This window comes from Solanum pennellii, chromosome 10 (genome assembly GCF_001406875.1).
Source record: "Solanum pennellii chromosome 10, SPENNV200".
Classification (NCBI taxonomy): Eukaryota; Viridiplantae; Streptophyta; class Magnoliopsida; order Solanales; family Solanaceae; genus Solanum; species Solanum pennellii.
In genome coordinates this window covers 68,132,725-68,150,612 of record NC_028646.1, presented here as the reverse complement: position 1 = coordinate 68,150,612, position 17,888 = coordinate 68,132,725, and the positions used below count along the sequence as shown (strand labels likewise).

At 32.2% G+C, this 17,888-nt stretch overlaps 2 protein-coding genes across 4 annotated transcripts; both read left to right on the top strand.

Annotated features, from left to right (window-relative positions):
- The first annotated feature begins 1,523 nt into the window (after window positions 1-1,523).
- On the top strand, window positions 1,524-6,388 carry LOC107032282 (mechanosensitive ion channel protein 6-like). 3 transcript variants are annotated; one of them, XR_003574923.1, is made up of 5 exons: window positions 1,524-3,739; window positions 4,463-4,586; window positions 4,871-5,164; window positions 5,253-5,410; window positions 5,528-5,614. XR_003574923.1 is itself a non-coding variant. In XM_015233870.2 (5 exons), the coding sequence occupies exons 1-5, from the start codon at window positions 1,725-1,727 to the stop codon at window positions 6,166-6,168; spliced, it is 2,931 nt and encodes a 976-aa protein (XP_015089356.1). In that variant the 5' UTR covers window positions 1,526-1,724; the 3' UTR covers window positions 6,169-6,388. The 3 variants fall into 3 exon arrangements, 2 of the variants coding, with proteins under 2 accessions (XP_027768414.1, XP_015089356.1); XM_015233870.2 differs by lacking the exon at window positions 5,253-5,410 and adding an exon at window positions 5,874-6,388 and having other exon boundaries at window positions 1,526-3,739; window positions 5,528-5,730; XM_027912613.1 differs by having other exon boundaries at window positions 5,253-5,651.
- Window positions 6,389-11,928: 5,540 nt separating this feature from the next.
- Window positions 11,929-13,719, top strand: LOC107002277 (24-methylenesterol C-methyltransferase 2-like). Its single transcript, XM_015200232.2, has one exon. The coding sequence runs from the start codon at window positions 12,128-12,130 to the stop codon at window positions 13,199-13,201; it is 1,074 nt and encodes a 357-aa protein (XP_015055718.1). The 5' UTR covers window positions 11,929-12,127; the 3' UTR covers window positions 13,202-13,719.
- The last annotated feature ends 4,169 nt before the right edge of the window (window positions 13,720-17,888 follow it).

Sequence of the window (17,888 nt, the reverse complement as noted above, 5' to 3'; positions counted from 1 at the left end):
CAGGGAAGTCGACTGATATATTAACCTTGGAAAGAGAGATCAATTCACCCCTCTTCTTGAGTTTTGCTATAATTACAACAATAACTTACATAATAGTGACATCATGAATCTCTGTATTGAACTTTTAGTTGGGAACTTAGAGTGTGTTTAGCTATGGTTATGAGTAGGTTAAATTAGCTTATAAATATTTTTGACTTAATTATGCGTTTGGTAAACATTAAAGTAGTTATAAGTTAAAAGTCGTAAGTTGATTATACTCTAATTAGTGGTTTTATAGTTTATAAGTATTTTTTGGTTTGATGAATCATTTGTGACTTCTGTCCCTACTATCTCTCTATTCTATTCACACAATTCATCTTTTTGGAGGCATTTCTATGGCGTATGCAGGGGTGAACAAGGACATGTACGATATAATCAAGATCCGAATAAAGACATTGGGCCCACTTATAGCACTTGTCAGTTGTGATGGAGTCGCACCAATATGATCCATTTTAAAACTAATTAGAAACATCTCATAACTTGACAATTTGTGAATAAGTAGAGTTGCTACCTAATTTTTATGCAATTAGAAAACCATTTTTTTTTTTGGAAAGATATTAATGGCAACCCTATTTTGAAAACCTAAAAAAAAAAAGTTAGGGTTCCGGCATCTTACCGATGAAGATGTTAAACATTTGGGGAGATCTGCAAATGCAATTTTACTGGCAGATTTAAAATATTTTGTGGTTAAAATAAGTGCAACTTATTTGTAAAGGAAATTAGAAAGGACTTGCATGAAAGAAAATGTTGAGCACTTATTCATATTACAAATTTTACTTGCGAGTAAAAGTTTTAGATGAGGTGAATTAGCTTATTTCATTTCAATTTTAATTCATTTTAGACCGACAATGATAAAGAAGGAGATCTATGAATAATGAAATTCAAAAGTCAGGTGCGACAGTCAGCTCAGTCAGAGCGAAAGCGATCATGTAAGGTTATCATCAGGTAGCGACGTAGCGCTTGCCACAGATTAGCAAGCCAGAAAGCCTAATCTTATTTATTAATTAACTCAACCAATTTTGATTTTTGACAATTTCATATTCACTTCTCTTCATTTAACTCATGTACTCGCAAGTTATTTGCATTATCACTTATTTGTCAAAATAGTTGACAACTCCTTTTTCTTCAATTGCTTCGTTCCAAAATCCACAAATTTAATTTAAGAGAAAGCAAGCAATTGCTTTGTTCAATTACCAATTATTTTTCTTACTTTTAGCTATTCCATATTTGTCTAAATATTATTAACATTTTTCTATGCGTTGATGTGACATGATAATTTTTAGGTTGAAGATTTGAACTTGAACTAGAAAACCTTGCTCATGTGCTGCAACCCAAAATGCTAACTTATCGCATATTTGAAAGAAAAAAAACATTGGATAATTAACCTCCTCATTTATCGTTACATATACCATTTGTCAGATGCGAATAAGTATTTACCGTGTTTCTTTTTTCTTTTCTTTTTCCCATGTCAATACTATAATTAGTCAAAGCCCAAGAAAACCATATATATATATTTTTAACATCTCTCAAAATAACACACAAAAGCTTTATACCCCACCATCAATATAGGATTATAACGTTTTCCAATTGCAGCATTTGCCATAACCGAAAACATGTTTTTTTTTTCAAGCTGAAAGATTAGAGAAAATTAATTAAACCTCAAGAATACACAGGAATTATAAATCATGGATCAACTTTCTTCCTCTCTCAAGAAATCATTAACACCACATGGTTCTTATAAGAAGGTCTCCGCTGCCCACGATATTGAAAACCAACCTATATTGGCTCATCGAAGCCCAGAAGCCCCGTCTGCTTGCTCCTCCATGAACTCCTCCTCGTTGACAACAAGGTCTTCCATTGACCTTAATGACCGACGAGAGGTCATTGTAAAGATTGATGGCGGAGAAAAAAACAATGGAAACGAACATAATATGTTATGGCACGAGACGAGTTATGAATTTTGGAGAGAAGAAATGAATAACGGGCCCCAAAACAACGTCGCGAAGACACTCCAGCGAGGCAAGGACATGTCTGAGGATCCACCCTCCAGACTAATTGGACAGTTCTTGAATAAACAAAGAGCTGTTGGATGTGAAATGACATTGGACATGGACATGGAAATGGATGAGCTGAGGACTCATCCGAAACCTGAAAATGATCATAGCGCTGCTGGATCCAGTCCACTAATAAATTTCCCCCCTGATCACACACACAATCATAGTCATACAACGTCAAGAGAACTTAGAGTTTCATTTCAGGATCCGTCACCATCTAGTAACGTGGTTGACATAGAGCATGACCAACTTTATAATAATGATTCATCGAGCGATGAAGAGGATGGTGATATTAGTGATGCAACACCCAATGAGCAAAAGCATCTTAACAGAAGAAGGACCATAAACATGAATAATTCTCCAGATGACAATAATAACAGCAACACTACTTATTACACTCCTAAAAATGGTGGTGGTGAAAGTGAACAGGTGCTAAGGTGCACCTCGTTTCAAAGAAGAGCGAGTGTATTAGGGAGAGCAAAGACAAAATCAAGGCTAATTGACCCGCCGCATGATATACCTGAGAGGAGATCAGGAAAAATAGGAAAATCTGGTCAATTAAAATCTGGAGTGTTAGGAAGAACTTCGGGGATGCTAAAGCCACCAGAGGAGGAAGATGACGATCCATTATTCGATGAAGATCTTCCAGAAGAATTCAAAAAGGGCAAAGTTGATTGCTGGACACTGTTACAATGGATAAGTCTTATTGTAATTGTTACAGCTTTAATCAGCACACTTACTATTCCTTTGTTGAAGAGCAGAATATTAAGAGGACTTCATTTGTGGAAATGGTTAGTTTTGGTTCTTGTTTTAATATGTGGGAGATTGTTATCAGGATGGGTGATTCGGTTAGTTGTGTTCTGTATTGAGAGGAATTTTCTATTGCGCAAAAGGGTACTATATTTCGTTTATGGTGTTAGAAAACCTGTCCAGAATTGTGTTTGGTTAGGGTTGGTTTTAATTGCTTGGCATTCCATGTTTGATCAGAAAGTTGATACAAATAACCAGTTCTTGGGGTACATCAATAAACTGATGATATGTATGCTAATTGGGACAATGTTATGGTTGGTGAAAACTCTCATGGTTAAAGTCCTAGCATCTTCATTTCATGTTAGTACTTTCTTCGATCGAATTCAAGAGTCATTATTCAATCAGTATGTGATTGAGACATTATCAGGTCCCCCTTTGCTTGAAATCCATCGATCTCAAGAAGAAGAGGACAGAACATTGGCTGAGGTTTGGAAGCTACAGAATATTGCAGGGGCACAGTTGCCACCAGAACTTAGGCCCCCACTTGCTCCTCGATACAGTAGTAAAGGTGCAAGTGTTAATGGTGGGCAAACACCAACACCAAAACCATCAAGAACAGTAAGTATCGCCATTTCTGGTCCCTTGTCAAAAAATCCAGATGAACCGAATCAAGGGATATCCATTGATCATTTGCACAAATTGAATCCCAAGAACATTTCAGCTTGGAATATGAAGAGATTGATTAAAATAGTAAGATACGGGGTAATATCTACGTTGGATGAGCAATTACATGATACCAAAAGAGAAGATGATTCTACTACACAGATAAGAAGTGAATATGAGGCCAAAGTTGCTGCCAGGAAAATATTCAGAAATGTTGCCAAGCCTAGGTCCAAGTAAGTATTTCATAATTTCCAAGTACATCTAATTAATCCAATACCATTTTTCTAGAACTAGAAAGATATCAAACTTCTTAGAGGTTAAAATTAAGGTAAGAGAGCACATTATTTTACTAGTTTTTGAAGACTTTCAAGGGCGAAACCTTCTCTTATTTGCCTATGAGGACGAAACAAGTAGATTTATTTTTTAGCTGAAAAAAGATACATGAAAGTGGCCTCGCAAAACAAGAAAAATAACAAAAAAGAAAAGAAAAAAGGAAAAACAAACCACATCATTTGCAGTATCGCGTTATTCATCAAGTTTCCTAGCTTGTCCTGCTGCTTCTTCCCCCTCATCTTCTGCTAATACAGATAACACAAAAGAAAACAGTATAGAAAGATACATATCTGTAATTTTCCACAGTTTGTGATCCTTTTACGTATCTTTCTTGTTAAATAATAGTACCTAATATATGGAGACAACCATTTCATAGTCCTGAATCATTTCCAATCTTGGAATTACTACTGCTGTACTGCATACCAATATACAGCTTTGGTTTAGCCAGCTACCTGGCGTAGTGTGACTTCTATTAATCTAAATTCTTGAAGTTTTGATCAGTTACACTTCTCCATATCTTTTGATACTTGCTATGTCAGACAAAAGGATAATATACTTAAAAAAACAGTCAAATGGTCATATTACTTCAGTAAATTTAGTCCCAAATTTTGTTCTTCTAACAGGTTCATCTATCTGAAGGACTTAAGTAGCTTCTTGCGAGATGACGAAGCTCTGAAGACTATGAATCTTGTGGAAGGATCACCAGACAGAGAAAAGATCAGTAAAGCATCACTCAAGAACTGGGTGGTAAGAAATGATCATAGAAGCAATGGATTTAACATCTAAATCACTTTAAAGGAAATAAACCCCAATCAGTGGAACTAATATAACCTGGAAATAAGACAAGGACCCTTCAACAACAAGTTAAATTGCACTGACTGTATGCCAGTGGATACAAGATATATCCGCAAGGAGTTTAACTGTACCTTTTCACTCATTAATTCTTGATGAAGTTGAGCACATACTCTTGCGATCTTATCAAATTGCAGACACAAATAGGAGTATCAAATAACTATCCTTAATTTTTGTAGGTGAATGCATTCAGAGAACGGAGAGCTCTAGCTTTGACGCTAAATGATACAAAAACAGCAGTGAACAAACTTCATCAGATGGTGAATGTTTTAGTCAGCATCATCATTCTGGTCATCTGCCTTGTGATTTTAGGGATCGCAACCAGCAAGTTCTTGCTCTTCATCAGCTCTCAAGTCGTCGTTGTGGCATTTGTATTTGGAAACACATGCAAAACCATATTTGAATCTATTATATTCTTATTTGTGATGCATCCTTTTGATGTGGGCGACCGATGTGAGATAGATTCAGTTCAGGTATATAGCATACTTTCTTGATCTTTTTTCCCTTTGTTATGTCTATTCAACCATAATAATACTCCATCCTTTTCATTTTACATGACAGCGTCAGATACGTCATATAACTTAAGACTTTTGACACATACCAAAAGCACCATTAGAGCTTGTGACCTTAAATGTGTCACGACAATTCTATGGTTATAAGAGCATATCATTAAGGGTAAACCGGGAAGTTTATGTTAAAAACTTTCCAAATATAAAAAGGTGCCATTCTTGTTAGTGTATTTATGTATCATATAAAAATGGAAGATTGGGAACATTATTGTTAGTGTATTTATGTGTTTAGTAAGGCTTGATTTATTTATTTTTTTCATTTTTCAGATGATTGTCGAAGAGATGAATATTTTAACTACCGTCTTTCTGAGATTTGACAACCAAAAGATAATATATCCAAATAGCACTCTTTTAACACGACCTATTGGCAATTACTACCGCAGTCCTGATATGGGAGACTCGATTGATTTTACGGTCCACATTTCTACACCAGCAGAGAAAATTGCTGCTATGAAACAAAGAATGATCAGGTATATGTTTGTTCTTGTCATCCAATATAATCTTTTATCACCACTATGAATACTTTGAAGTTTGAAGAAAGTATGTAGAACCTGGAAGATTTAAACAAGTATGAGTTATGATTGGACATAATCTTTGTGGCTTGCTATTGCAGTTATATTGAGAACAAGAAGGACCACTGGTATCCCTCTCCTTCGGTGGTGTTGATGAACCTAGAAGATCTAAACAGGTTGAAACTATCTGTATGGATCAGACATAGAATTAACCATCAGGACATGGGAGAGAGATGGAACAGACGAGCTCAATTGATTGAGGAGATGATTAAAATTTTCAAAGAGTTTGACATTGAGTACCGGTTGTATCCCATTGACATCAATGTTCGTGGTATGCCTCCCATTACATCCAACAGGGTTCCCTCAACTTGGCCTACTGCTGGGAATCAAACATGAAAATCTAACAGGAATTGGCTCACGGATGCTCCAATTTCTAGAGGCGAGAGTTTTATTGTTGATGTTCTTTCATTAGAATAGGACATTCAGGCCACGGGGTTTTTGGTGTCTTACCCTTGATGGTCAAGGCCGAATTTGTTTTCCACTTTTGAAAGTAGACAAGTTTTCTACAATTAGCAGTTTTTCCCTTCTAACATAGACAGATTCAGGATTCGCGATACAAAGTGCCACTTCATCCACATAGTGATAATGGAAGTAAAGTCAGTATAAATGCATATAGGATTTTTTGAAGAAATCATGCAATTATATAAAAGATCTTGAACCGAAAGTAGTGAGTATGTCGCTATATGCCATCGAGGATGCACATCTATCAATGCCTATTATACCTACTATACACATCTATCCCTGCCTACAGAAGATGAATATACCAATCAAGGGGAGATACCAAGGATATTCTTATAATGTACAATGAAAATGGATTACAAGAACAAACAATTCGGGGATAAATTGAGATCAAGTAGGATTGTAATATTTGGAGGATTTTTTTTTAAAAAAAAAAACTGAAAAAATAAAATAAAAAATCCTCCAATATTACAATCTCATAGACGAGCCCATAAAGCGCAACATTTCTAGTAATGATAAATTTTATAGGAGCTGACTTCAGCTAAATTACTTTGAAGTGAGATTCTTTCGATTAACAGTAAGCTAGCAAGTCCCCTTGCATTGAATATCGCTTTCGCAAGAAGGAAGTGATAAGTTGAGTGAATTGCATTCAGTTGCCCACCTACTGAACATTGATCTAATATTTATTGTCATACCACGAATAAAATAATGGGACATAACTACCTGCTGACCTTGCTTAAATCTGCGTCTGGACATCAGAAATACTGAAGCACGGCTGCACAGAATTATTGTTCATGTTGGAGCTACATCATTATTGCTTCTTGCTGCGGAGACCAAGATTGTTCTTTGATACTGGTTGGAGAGTTTCCTACTTGTTGACCCAAAGAACTTGTAAATACTCCTTAGTCCACCATTGGTCTCGCAAATCTTGCAGAGTGGTGGATGTTAAATTATTGCTGACAGTTATTTGGATACCATCATGAGACAGAATAACAATACTTTTGCTACCCACTGTTTCTCTATGAAGCTGTAGACATTGTAATGTGATTAGTTAGGTAGAGCATTCTATGCTGCAAATTGGTTTTGCCCTCATGTTTATCTTCCACTATTATGAATAATCACACAAACAAGGACCTCGATCTTTAAGAATTTGCTTATAAAGCCTGTGAGAGTAATGATTTCATATATTGCTAACACAGGATATCTTGCAACAATTTGTTTCTCCATTTTGGGTGCAAAACGCTGTGATTGCTTACTTCTGAGCTGCATTGAACTGCTTATGCAGCTCAATTTGTTTGTTGGACTTCTATGCAGGAGTTTTGCAATTGTGAAACACAGGTAATTTAGGCCAATAACCAAATATTAAATGCTAGCACGGCTCATGATATTCAGCAAAATTTTAGATGCTTCAATAGCTGACGATAATTGTTCNTCAAACCCTAGCTACTCCATTTATTTTAGGTTATTAATTTGCTATTATATACAATTTTCCCATTTTATTATTACTCTATTTTATTATTACTTTAATTTAGTTCTTAATATTTTTTCAATTTATTATGCTTATAAAAAATGTTTACTTTTTATATAAAAATTTATCATGAATTAATTACTTTCATTTTTATTCTTGGCCAATAACTAAATATTAAATGCTATCACGGCTCATGATATTCAGCAAAAATTTTAGATGCTTTAATAGCTGACGATAATTGTTCAACAAAAAGCGACATGCTTCAATAATTAATGATGATTTACCTTTCTCTTATCAGCTTTCTCGCTATTGTAACAGAAAAGTGCATGTTTGAGGATATAAGATGATCGTGTTTCTACTCAATCATAACCAACTGGTATGATAAGGATCAATCCAATTCAACCTCTTCAGCTTCTTCTTGCGGTCTTTCATGATACCATCTTAATGTATTAAACATCTTAATCATGAGCCGTGATAGCATTTAATTAAAATATTAAAAAGTAACTTTACAAATAAAAATGAATAAGATGATCTATTTGAATTAAAGACGACCAAGAATAAAAATATAATTTCATTCTAATAAAATCTATCAAGAATAAATAATTCTAGCAACATCTTTTTATATATGAAGTGAATGATGATCAAAGGTAAAAATGTAACTTCATGCAAATAAAAATCTATCAAGAATAAATAATTCTAGCAACATCTTATTATTATTTGTATTACCTCATTTTTGTTTTCTCCACTTTTTATGAATTATTGTAATATCCATTTATTATATGAAAGTAAATAAATTATGATTACACTTAGTTCTTAATAATTATATATCAAGTATAATATTAGGTAAAATCAATCAAAATTAAAACTAAAATTTATATGTATATTTAAATTTTGTGTATTGAAATATTTTTTTATTTCGCGATCTTAAATATGCTATATAATAAAATTAAAATTCAGAAGTTATTTTCTTTTTCAAATGAAACTAAAAAATAAGTTCATATAAATCGAAAAGGAGGGAATCATATATTAAAAATGAAATATAATGATTTGAAAACTTTAATTCTTCATTTTAATTTCTAATTTATTACATATTTGAAAATTACATAACAAAGAAGCTTAAGAACACAATGCAACAATTTAAGATATTTTTAGAAAAAATAGTTTAAAAACATAATGAAATTTGATTAATTCCCTTATTTTATCGAAACAAAAAAAAGTTGCATATATTATTTAAAAATAACGTAAGAACTAAAAAGTATTATGAATCACAATAAAATGACAACTAAAAATATGTCAGAACCATATAAGAAATTTCTTTGATTTTCCTAAAATTACTTGTATCACATAAAATGAAACAAATAGAGTAACATATATTATTCTAAAATGACATAAAAGGTATATATAGTAACAATTAAAAATATCTTTAAAAAAAAACACATATAAAAAAATTAGTTAGCTTTTTCAAATTTCATTTGTCAAATTACTTAGCTAAATATTCTATTTATTTAGTTTAGTTTAATTATAATTCATTGAGTTAATTATTTTATTTCGTTAAGATAAAGAAGCTCATTGATTAATTATAATTCGTCTAATTTAAGTTTTAGCCAAATTTACTAATCGAACTCAATTCGACTACATTCTTAAATCTAATAAAGTACAACTGTAATTCATATGACTATTTTCTAATTACTAATATAACCATTGTCAATCCCTTTTAAATTCATTTTCAGCTTTCTTTTGGCACAATTTCATTATCAATATTAGTCCAACATTCCAATTCCAACAGTCCACAACAACAAATAATACAATTTACACTACAAGCCATATTGGACCCCCTAAAAACACACAATTTCATATGAGTTTTAGAAAACATAAAGGTCCCCAAATAGCTTCAAAATTTGAGTTCAGGGTTCAAATAGTTTTGGTTTTCGAGTTCATTGGAATTCGCCGGAGCTCATCTAGTCGTTGTCGTGGTTCACCTTCATGATCAAGCTTGTTGTGCTCACCAAAGAGGAACTATGAACGAGTCCTCCATTGGACTTTGAATTATCATCGTGCATTTCTGCTACACTGAGCCTGAATGTCTCGAGTCAGCCACGATTTTGTTTAGGAAATTGAATTTATTACAAGTCGAAGTGGAAGTTAATATATACAGGAAACAGGGGTTGTATATCGTCAGTATACGTATAATATACAAAATATACAACCAATATACACTCAATGTGTATATATATATTGACACACATCTGAAAACGGACTAGAAAAGGCCAAGTGTAGCAGATATTTTCAGTGATTAAAATAGGAAATGGACTAAAACCCATTCATTTGCAACAGAACTTTTGTTAGCTCTTTAGGATAGATGTTGGGGTCAAAGCGCAAAAGTTTTCAGCAGCAATTTCACCCCAAAAATCAGTCTATGCGGTTAAATCTTTAGGATAATATTTTGTCTTTTTTGTGTATAGTTGGCTAGATCTGCGTTGCTAGAAATTTTATTAAGGGTTTTCAAGAATAGCAGTGTGTAATTGTCAAAATAAAATTAAAAAAATATTGTGTTATTTGGAATGGTTCAAATGGACACCTAATATCACTGTGCCAAAAATATAGCTTTTATCAAGAATGTCCAACTTTAAATATATATCCTTTAGATGCAGCTACGTCACTGGGTATATGTAGAGGTTTATGTGCATATTTGGTGGGTGAGCCACCTAAACTTTCTGTAAATAGTTTTTGACAATATCAACACAATGACAGTTGATTTTTGTTAAGTGTTCTATATTGTTTTGTACCTCCTGAGCTAGCTTTTAAAGTTAGTTTTAATCGTTTTTTTAATGAATTTATTTGAAGAAGTTGACGACCTTTGACTTAAAAAGTGTATTCAAATTACAACTTTTCATATATAACATCTTGGGGGATCTATGTAAGGAAATTTCCACATAAATAGGAACACTTAGCTGCAGTTTCACTAATTATAGTTACACTTTGATTTGTTACACACTGTATTTTTTCGCGCGTTTGGAGAGAAAAAAAACGACAAACTAACTAATAGCTTGAAACAAGGAAGTGGACTTTTCTGTTATAGGAGTAGTAGATTAGCTGAAATCACTCCTAAAGAATCTTTCTGTTTCAAATTAGGGAAAATAGCCTGAAATATATCTAAATTTTGATCGAAATTACTGTAACAATACCTAATTTTGAAAAGGACATTTTACTCTTTCAATATTTAGTAGTGTATTATAAAGGTATATATATGCTCATGTGGATATCATAAATATTTCATCATTATAAATAGTAACGTGTCCACGTGGGCTTATATATACTTTTTGTAATACACTATTAAATAGTGCATGAGTAAAAGACATCAATAAAGTTTCGTACCGTAACAATAAATTTTCGACGAAAAATATTTTTCAAGACCCTTTTCCTTTCAAATTACACTCTCAAGTGATTGTTACAAAATTGATCAAATTTAATCTGTTCCTCTTCAATTATGTTTGTATTCATTTAAATTTAACTTTTTGCTTCTCACTATATACCAAAAAGTGCTCATATTGAAAAAAAGTCATACTTATTTTTCAAAATATCAAGCTCTCTGTAAGTTAAATTTTCCTAATCACATGAATTTTTTCCCAACAGTTGATTTCATGTTTTTAAACTCAGCATTTCAGACGCACAAAAAGCACCAAAGTATTTACCACGATCAACATTACCAGTAACTTTCTATTTAATTTTTAAACTTAATGATACAATTCAAACACAATATTATTTAAATATATATATATATTTCTGTCTAATATATATTTTTTATATGGATACGATGCACACATACAACACATAAATACTAAATTCAATTTTTTAAAAAAGAAAAATAATTTATATTTCAAGCTAACGTTTAATCATAGATTTTGAAAATAAATATTAAAAATTTACCTTCAAAATCTGTTTGATCATGAAATTCAATAAATCTTCTAGTAAATTATTTTCAAGTCTGACTAGTTTTGGATTTTTGAGATTACAATGTTGTTTTTGTATTTAGTTTTTAATTTCCATTAACTATTTTAGTATTCCAACTCGAAGAATTTTCCATAAACTCAAACTCCAATATATTCCAGTTATATACGTAACTCTACCCCTTACACCAAATAACTCGTTGAAAATAAGTTATTTCAAAATTAAATATTTAAAATAAGTTATTGCATCATTAGTAATATAGATAACTTATCTTATAATTATAGTATCAATGAGATAGAATAAATAATCTAAAAATCGAATTATTTGTGCAGTCACAGTCCAAGCCCCACTTTCCTCCTTTGATAAATAGGCTGCTTCAACTCACATTTTTCTCAAAATACTCTAAATCTTTTTTTCTCCATGGATCCTCTAGCTCTCTTCGCTACGGCTTCTCTTATAGCCGTTAGCCTCTATTGGTTCATATGCATCCATGGCTCCGCCGAGCAAAAGGGTAAACGCGCTGTCGAACTCTCCGGTGGCTCTATCGCCAAAGAGAAAGTTGAAGACAATTACAAACAATACTGGTCTTTCTTCCGTCGTCCTAAAGAAATCGAAACTACCGAAAATGTCCCTGCTTTTGTAGACACTTTTTACAATCTCGTTACTGATATTTACGAATGGGGTTGGGGTCAATCTTTTCATTTTTCCCCTTCTATCCCTGGAAAATCTGATCGTGAATGCACACGCATTCACGAACAGAGGGCTGTAGATCTGTTAGGTGTAAAGCCCGGAGCCCGAATTCTAGATGCAGGCTGCGGGGTTGGCGGGCCTATGCGGGCCATCGCGGCCCATTCAGGTGCTAATATTGTTGGCATCACTATTAATGAGTATCAAGTAAATAGGGCCCGACTCCACAATAAGAAAGCGGGCCTCGACTCATTATGTGAAGTTGTGTGTGGGAATTTTCTAGAAATGCCTTTTGATGACGACAGTTTTGATGGTGTTTATTCCATTGAAGCAACATGTCATGCACCAAAACTCGAAGATGTGTACAGAGAGATATACAGGGTGTTAAAGCCTGGATCTATGTACGTTTCATATGAATGGGTTACAACTGAATTATTCAATTCGGATGATCCTGAACATGTTGCGATTATACATGGAATTGAAAGGGGCGATGCTCTGCCTGGATTGAGAAAATATAGTGATATATATGAGGTCGCTAAGAAAGTGGGATTTGAAGTTGTTGATGAGAAGGATTTAGCTAAGCCACCATCGAACCCATGGTGGACGAGGCTACAGATGGGAAAAATTGCGTATTGGAGAAATCACATTGTGGTTACAGTGCTTTCATGGCTTGGAATTGCACCTAAGGGTACAGTAGATGTGCACAAGATGTTGGTTGAAACAGCTGATTATTTGGCTAAAGGTGGGGATAAAGGGATTTTTAGTCCTATGCATATGATTCTATGCAGAAAGCCTGAAAAACACTAGCCAAACAGACATCTTCAGATTATTAATTACAATTGAATACGATCGAAATTATTGGATTGGTTTATCTATGGGTTTTTTTGTTGGGCGTATTCGATTTAAATTAATTGTATTTTTCTCTCTCGTACCATTTGGATCCCCTTTGTATAATTTCTAGGGAAAATGCACAAGTACCTTTCGATCTGTGCCCGAAATCTCAGGAATACACTTATACTATACTAAGGTCCTATTACCTCCTGAACTTATTTTATAAATAATTTTCTGCCCCTTTTCGGCCTACGTGGTACTATCCTGTGGGTCAAACGCGTGTTGATATTTATTCTCAAGCTAGTGTCATTTAGGTCGAAAAGGGATAGAAAATTATTTATAAAATAAGTTCAGGAGTAATAAGACTCTAGTATAATATAAATGTGACTCTGAAATTTCGAATATAAATTGAGAAGTACTTATGCATTTTCCTTAATTTCTAGCTTGGAATCTATGCTTATGATGTAATAAGAAATAACATTTGTTATTTGTTACTTATTGTTAGTATTTCAAGGTAAAAGAGTGGCTTTTAATATCTTCTCCCTTTTAATTTGTGTGTTCTATCTTTCTTTAGTCTATTTTAAAAAGAATTATTCTTTGGATGAGGGGTGGGAATATTTTAAATTTCTTAGTCGAGAAGGAAGAAAACGAGGAATTTTGAAATTTGATAGCACAATTCTAGAAGAAATTGGAATTTTGATGTCTAGTGGGTTTTAAAATAATATGTTCCAGCTATGTGTATACTATTTTGTGGGTATTTTAGATATTTTTTGTGTGATTGATCAGTATTGTGCTGGCCAGCAAAGTTGACTAATTAGTTTTGAGATTGAGATTTTGAGAAAATTAACAAAAATGATCCCTTATTTAAGTAGATTCATAATATTATTGGAGTAGTTTTGGTCCTTTATTATTTGTTAAATTAAAAGTTGGCAACTTTTTGTTATCTCTATCGAATAATTTTCAAATTCTAATTATTAAATTTAAGCAAAATTGTAAAACTAAAAATTATTTAATGGTAATTCACATTTAATTTGAGCGTATATTTTTTGCGATTATATTATTTATTATGGTTATTTTTCAAGCCCGGTATAACTTTTATTTAGGATTTTGATGAAATGTTGTGTTTTTTTCTGATTAATTTAATTTTTTTTCATAAGTACAATTAAATTTAATAATCAAAGTTTGGCAATATCTCACGGGGATCAAAAGTGCTTACTTTTAACCATTTTTTAAAAATTAGTCAACCAATATAATAGCCCATTCTTTAATCTTTGTAGTTGTATGGTTAACCAATAACCACGTACTATCGTTGTTGTCAACGTGCATTAGTAATGCTAAGTATAACAATATTTATTTTAATTAGGTGATTCAATGATTATTGTTTTTCTTTTAAAGTTTTCACGATCAGTGTCTGATATCTACATTGAAATTTGATCATATTCATTTTGAAACTCGATTAAATTTGAACTCACATGGGGAAGTTCCACACTAGAGGGTAAAATACTCTCTAATAAAGACAATTTCATACTCAAATTAAAGGGACTCAAACTCGAAATCTTTAAATAAAAATGGAGGAGTACTTACCACTACACAACCATCCTTAGGTAAATGATCATTGCTTACCACACTTGAACAAGGTAAGTCATTATGCTCTCTCTATCCCTAATTACTTATCCATTTTTGAATAACACATATTAAGGAAATAACTATTGACATAGTAAGTTTACTATTTTACTCTTATTAATTATGAAGTAGATGAATTGAAAATTTGAGATTTTCAAGAAGTTCTACTTTTTTTAAAAGTAATTAATTGAGAATATTTATCAAAATAAACAAGTAATTAAAGACAACTAGAAAAAAATAACTAAAGACCGAAGAAGTATTATTTAGTATACCAAATTATTGGTTTACCACAATAAAGGTGACATGACAAGTGCGTATGCTTTTGTATTTGTAGTTATGAGTCATACTTTTTATACGTAGAATAACTAATGAATACATTACTCATATACTTTATTCAACATTATACTTATAGATCCTATTGAAGAATCTCTAAGGTAGCACAACATGTGCATGTACTTTGCATTTGTTGAATAACATAATCTTTGTGATCTCAATGTGGTTATGGTCATATAATTGAATGTATTAACTAATTAAAACGATATAAAAATTAAAATTATAATCTGAATAACTTATCATATATTAACTTAATGTTAGAATTATAATCGTGGGCATGCATGTGCATGTGCATTTTTCAGCCTTCTAGAAATGCATTTGACATGTAGCATCACATGAACTGCATGCTGTGCCTCAGAAATATATATAAGAAAGTCTACATGTTGGGGCATGTCATTTTGGTATATACCATTAGTTAGAATTATTATTAATTAACATATATACCTCAGATTCTTCTGATACACATTCTAGATAAATAAGGTCATGCCATAAGTATCATAATCTTATAGTGTTTGATTATCTAAATTTCATGTTCGTAAAATAATTTTTAATATTATCTCGAGAGGTAAAGATTGTTCATTATTATATAAGAATGAAAGATAGTAATTCATTTCCTCGTTAATATGTGATAATTTTTATTATCACATGCCCGTGACTAGTTAGCGGGTGGGCAACCTAACAGTAGGCCGAGGGATGGGTCTAAAGCCTTAAAAGAAAACACCATTGTCTTAAAGCTTCTAAATTTAAGGGTCTCATTTGTTTTTAACAATAATAGATTATAGGGAAAAGACATAAATTCCTTCTTGAACTTGTTATGAAAAGTCAGTTACACGTTTATGTTATTGCGACGACCTATTACACACCTGAATTACTTAAAAGTGAATTTATTTCAACCCTGACGCACATAGATCAGTCACATGATGAGAAAGTGTTTCACACTCGCGCCACATCAGCACCATGTCGCTACCACATCAATAATTACGTCAGATTTTTGGAAAAAAAAATTCATGTCACCCAATGCCTTTTTCTTCCTTCCTTATACACCATAAAAGCCACCATTAAATTATTACCATTGTTGCTATTATCATCAAATTCACTTCTCCACAACCATAGATTTCACCACTTATAATCAAATTCACCACCGGAATCTTCCCACAACCATTGTCATCATAAAAAATCGATAACAAACATTATAATTTAACTAATTAACCAACGGAACCATATCACTATCATTGAAATTCATCACAATCATAATAATAAATTCACCATCCACATCAAAATCACGAGTTTCATTGTCATTATCGAAATTAAAAGTCATACCACCACAAATTTTTCACCCATTACCAAACCCACCACAAAAAATTATCACAATATACAAATTTCATTCAAGCTCAGAGGAGAATTGTGAAAAGTTGTAATTTTTTTATTGTAAAGATTTTACTTGGACAATTGAAAAATTAGTGCTCAATTTACTATTACTGATTTTCAAATAAATATAGAGAGGATTTCTCTAAGAGTGAAGAAGGATCTATGAACATTCATTAAAAAATTGAATTTCATGTAAAAATCCCAAAAACTTTTTATACACACAAAAAAGCAAGATTTAATTTTTTTTTTTCAAATGCTCACAATCAACAAAAAGACACAAATAAATTGAATAATCCGTTCTTGACTTGATAAATTTGATATGCAAAATAATGTTTGTGATAAGAAAAAATTGAGGAAGAAAAAAGATAAGGAAACATGAAGGAGAAGGGTGGGGGTGGGAAAAGATTTTCCCTTTTTTTACTCAAACGCGTTTTTTAAATTTTATTTCCATGTCAGCTTCGAGGGTGATATTAAATTCACTTTTAAGTAGTATAAGTGTGTAATAGGTCGCCTCAATAGTTTCAGCGTGTAAGTGACTTTTCGGTACAACTTCAAGGGTGAATTTATGTTTTTTCCCTAGATTATTGTTATCTTTAAGAACAAAACTATCTTATTAGATATTTTTATCGTTAATTAAGAGTTTTTTATTATATATTGTGGAAGATACACCTACATATATGTATTTATACTACTAGATGCACTAAAATAGGGAGAGAATCGAGCGAGAGAGTTATTTATTCCAGATACATGTGAATCACATTAACATTAGATACATGTATATGTATGTACGTATGTACGTATGTATGTATGTATGTATGTATGTATGTATGCATGTGGTGTAATTAACATTTAGGCTTAAGTTATCGATAGACCCTTAAAGTTGTCCGCATAATTCACTTAAACACCTTAACTGAAGTTTGTACCTATTGAACACTTTGACTCTTCTAATTTGAACCATTTAGACACTTTGTGCACACGTGGCACAAAAAGTGTATCCTACACCTTTTTAGGCGCGTGAATCATTTAATCACTGCCTTTTTAGTTTTCTTTTTTTTTTTCTCATAGTATTTTTTTTAAAAAAAAAGAACAATCCTTCTTTCTTCTTTTTCTTTCTTCTTTCTTCTTTCTCTTTCAAAATTGTTGCTGCCGCCTGCCACCAATTATTCATAACAATAAAATCTACCATCTTACATTATTTTTTTTTATAGATTTACTTCTTCTGAACTTATGCTTAAATTTAATAAGAAATGTAAGCCCTATGGAGGCCATTTTTATTTTGTCGGAAAATATGGACATCACCATTTTTATTTTGCCGGAAAATATGGAGGCCACCGAAAAA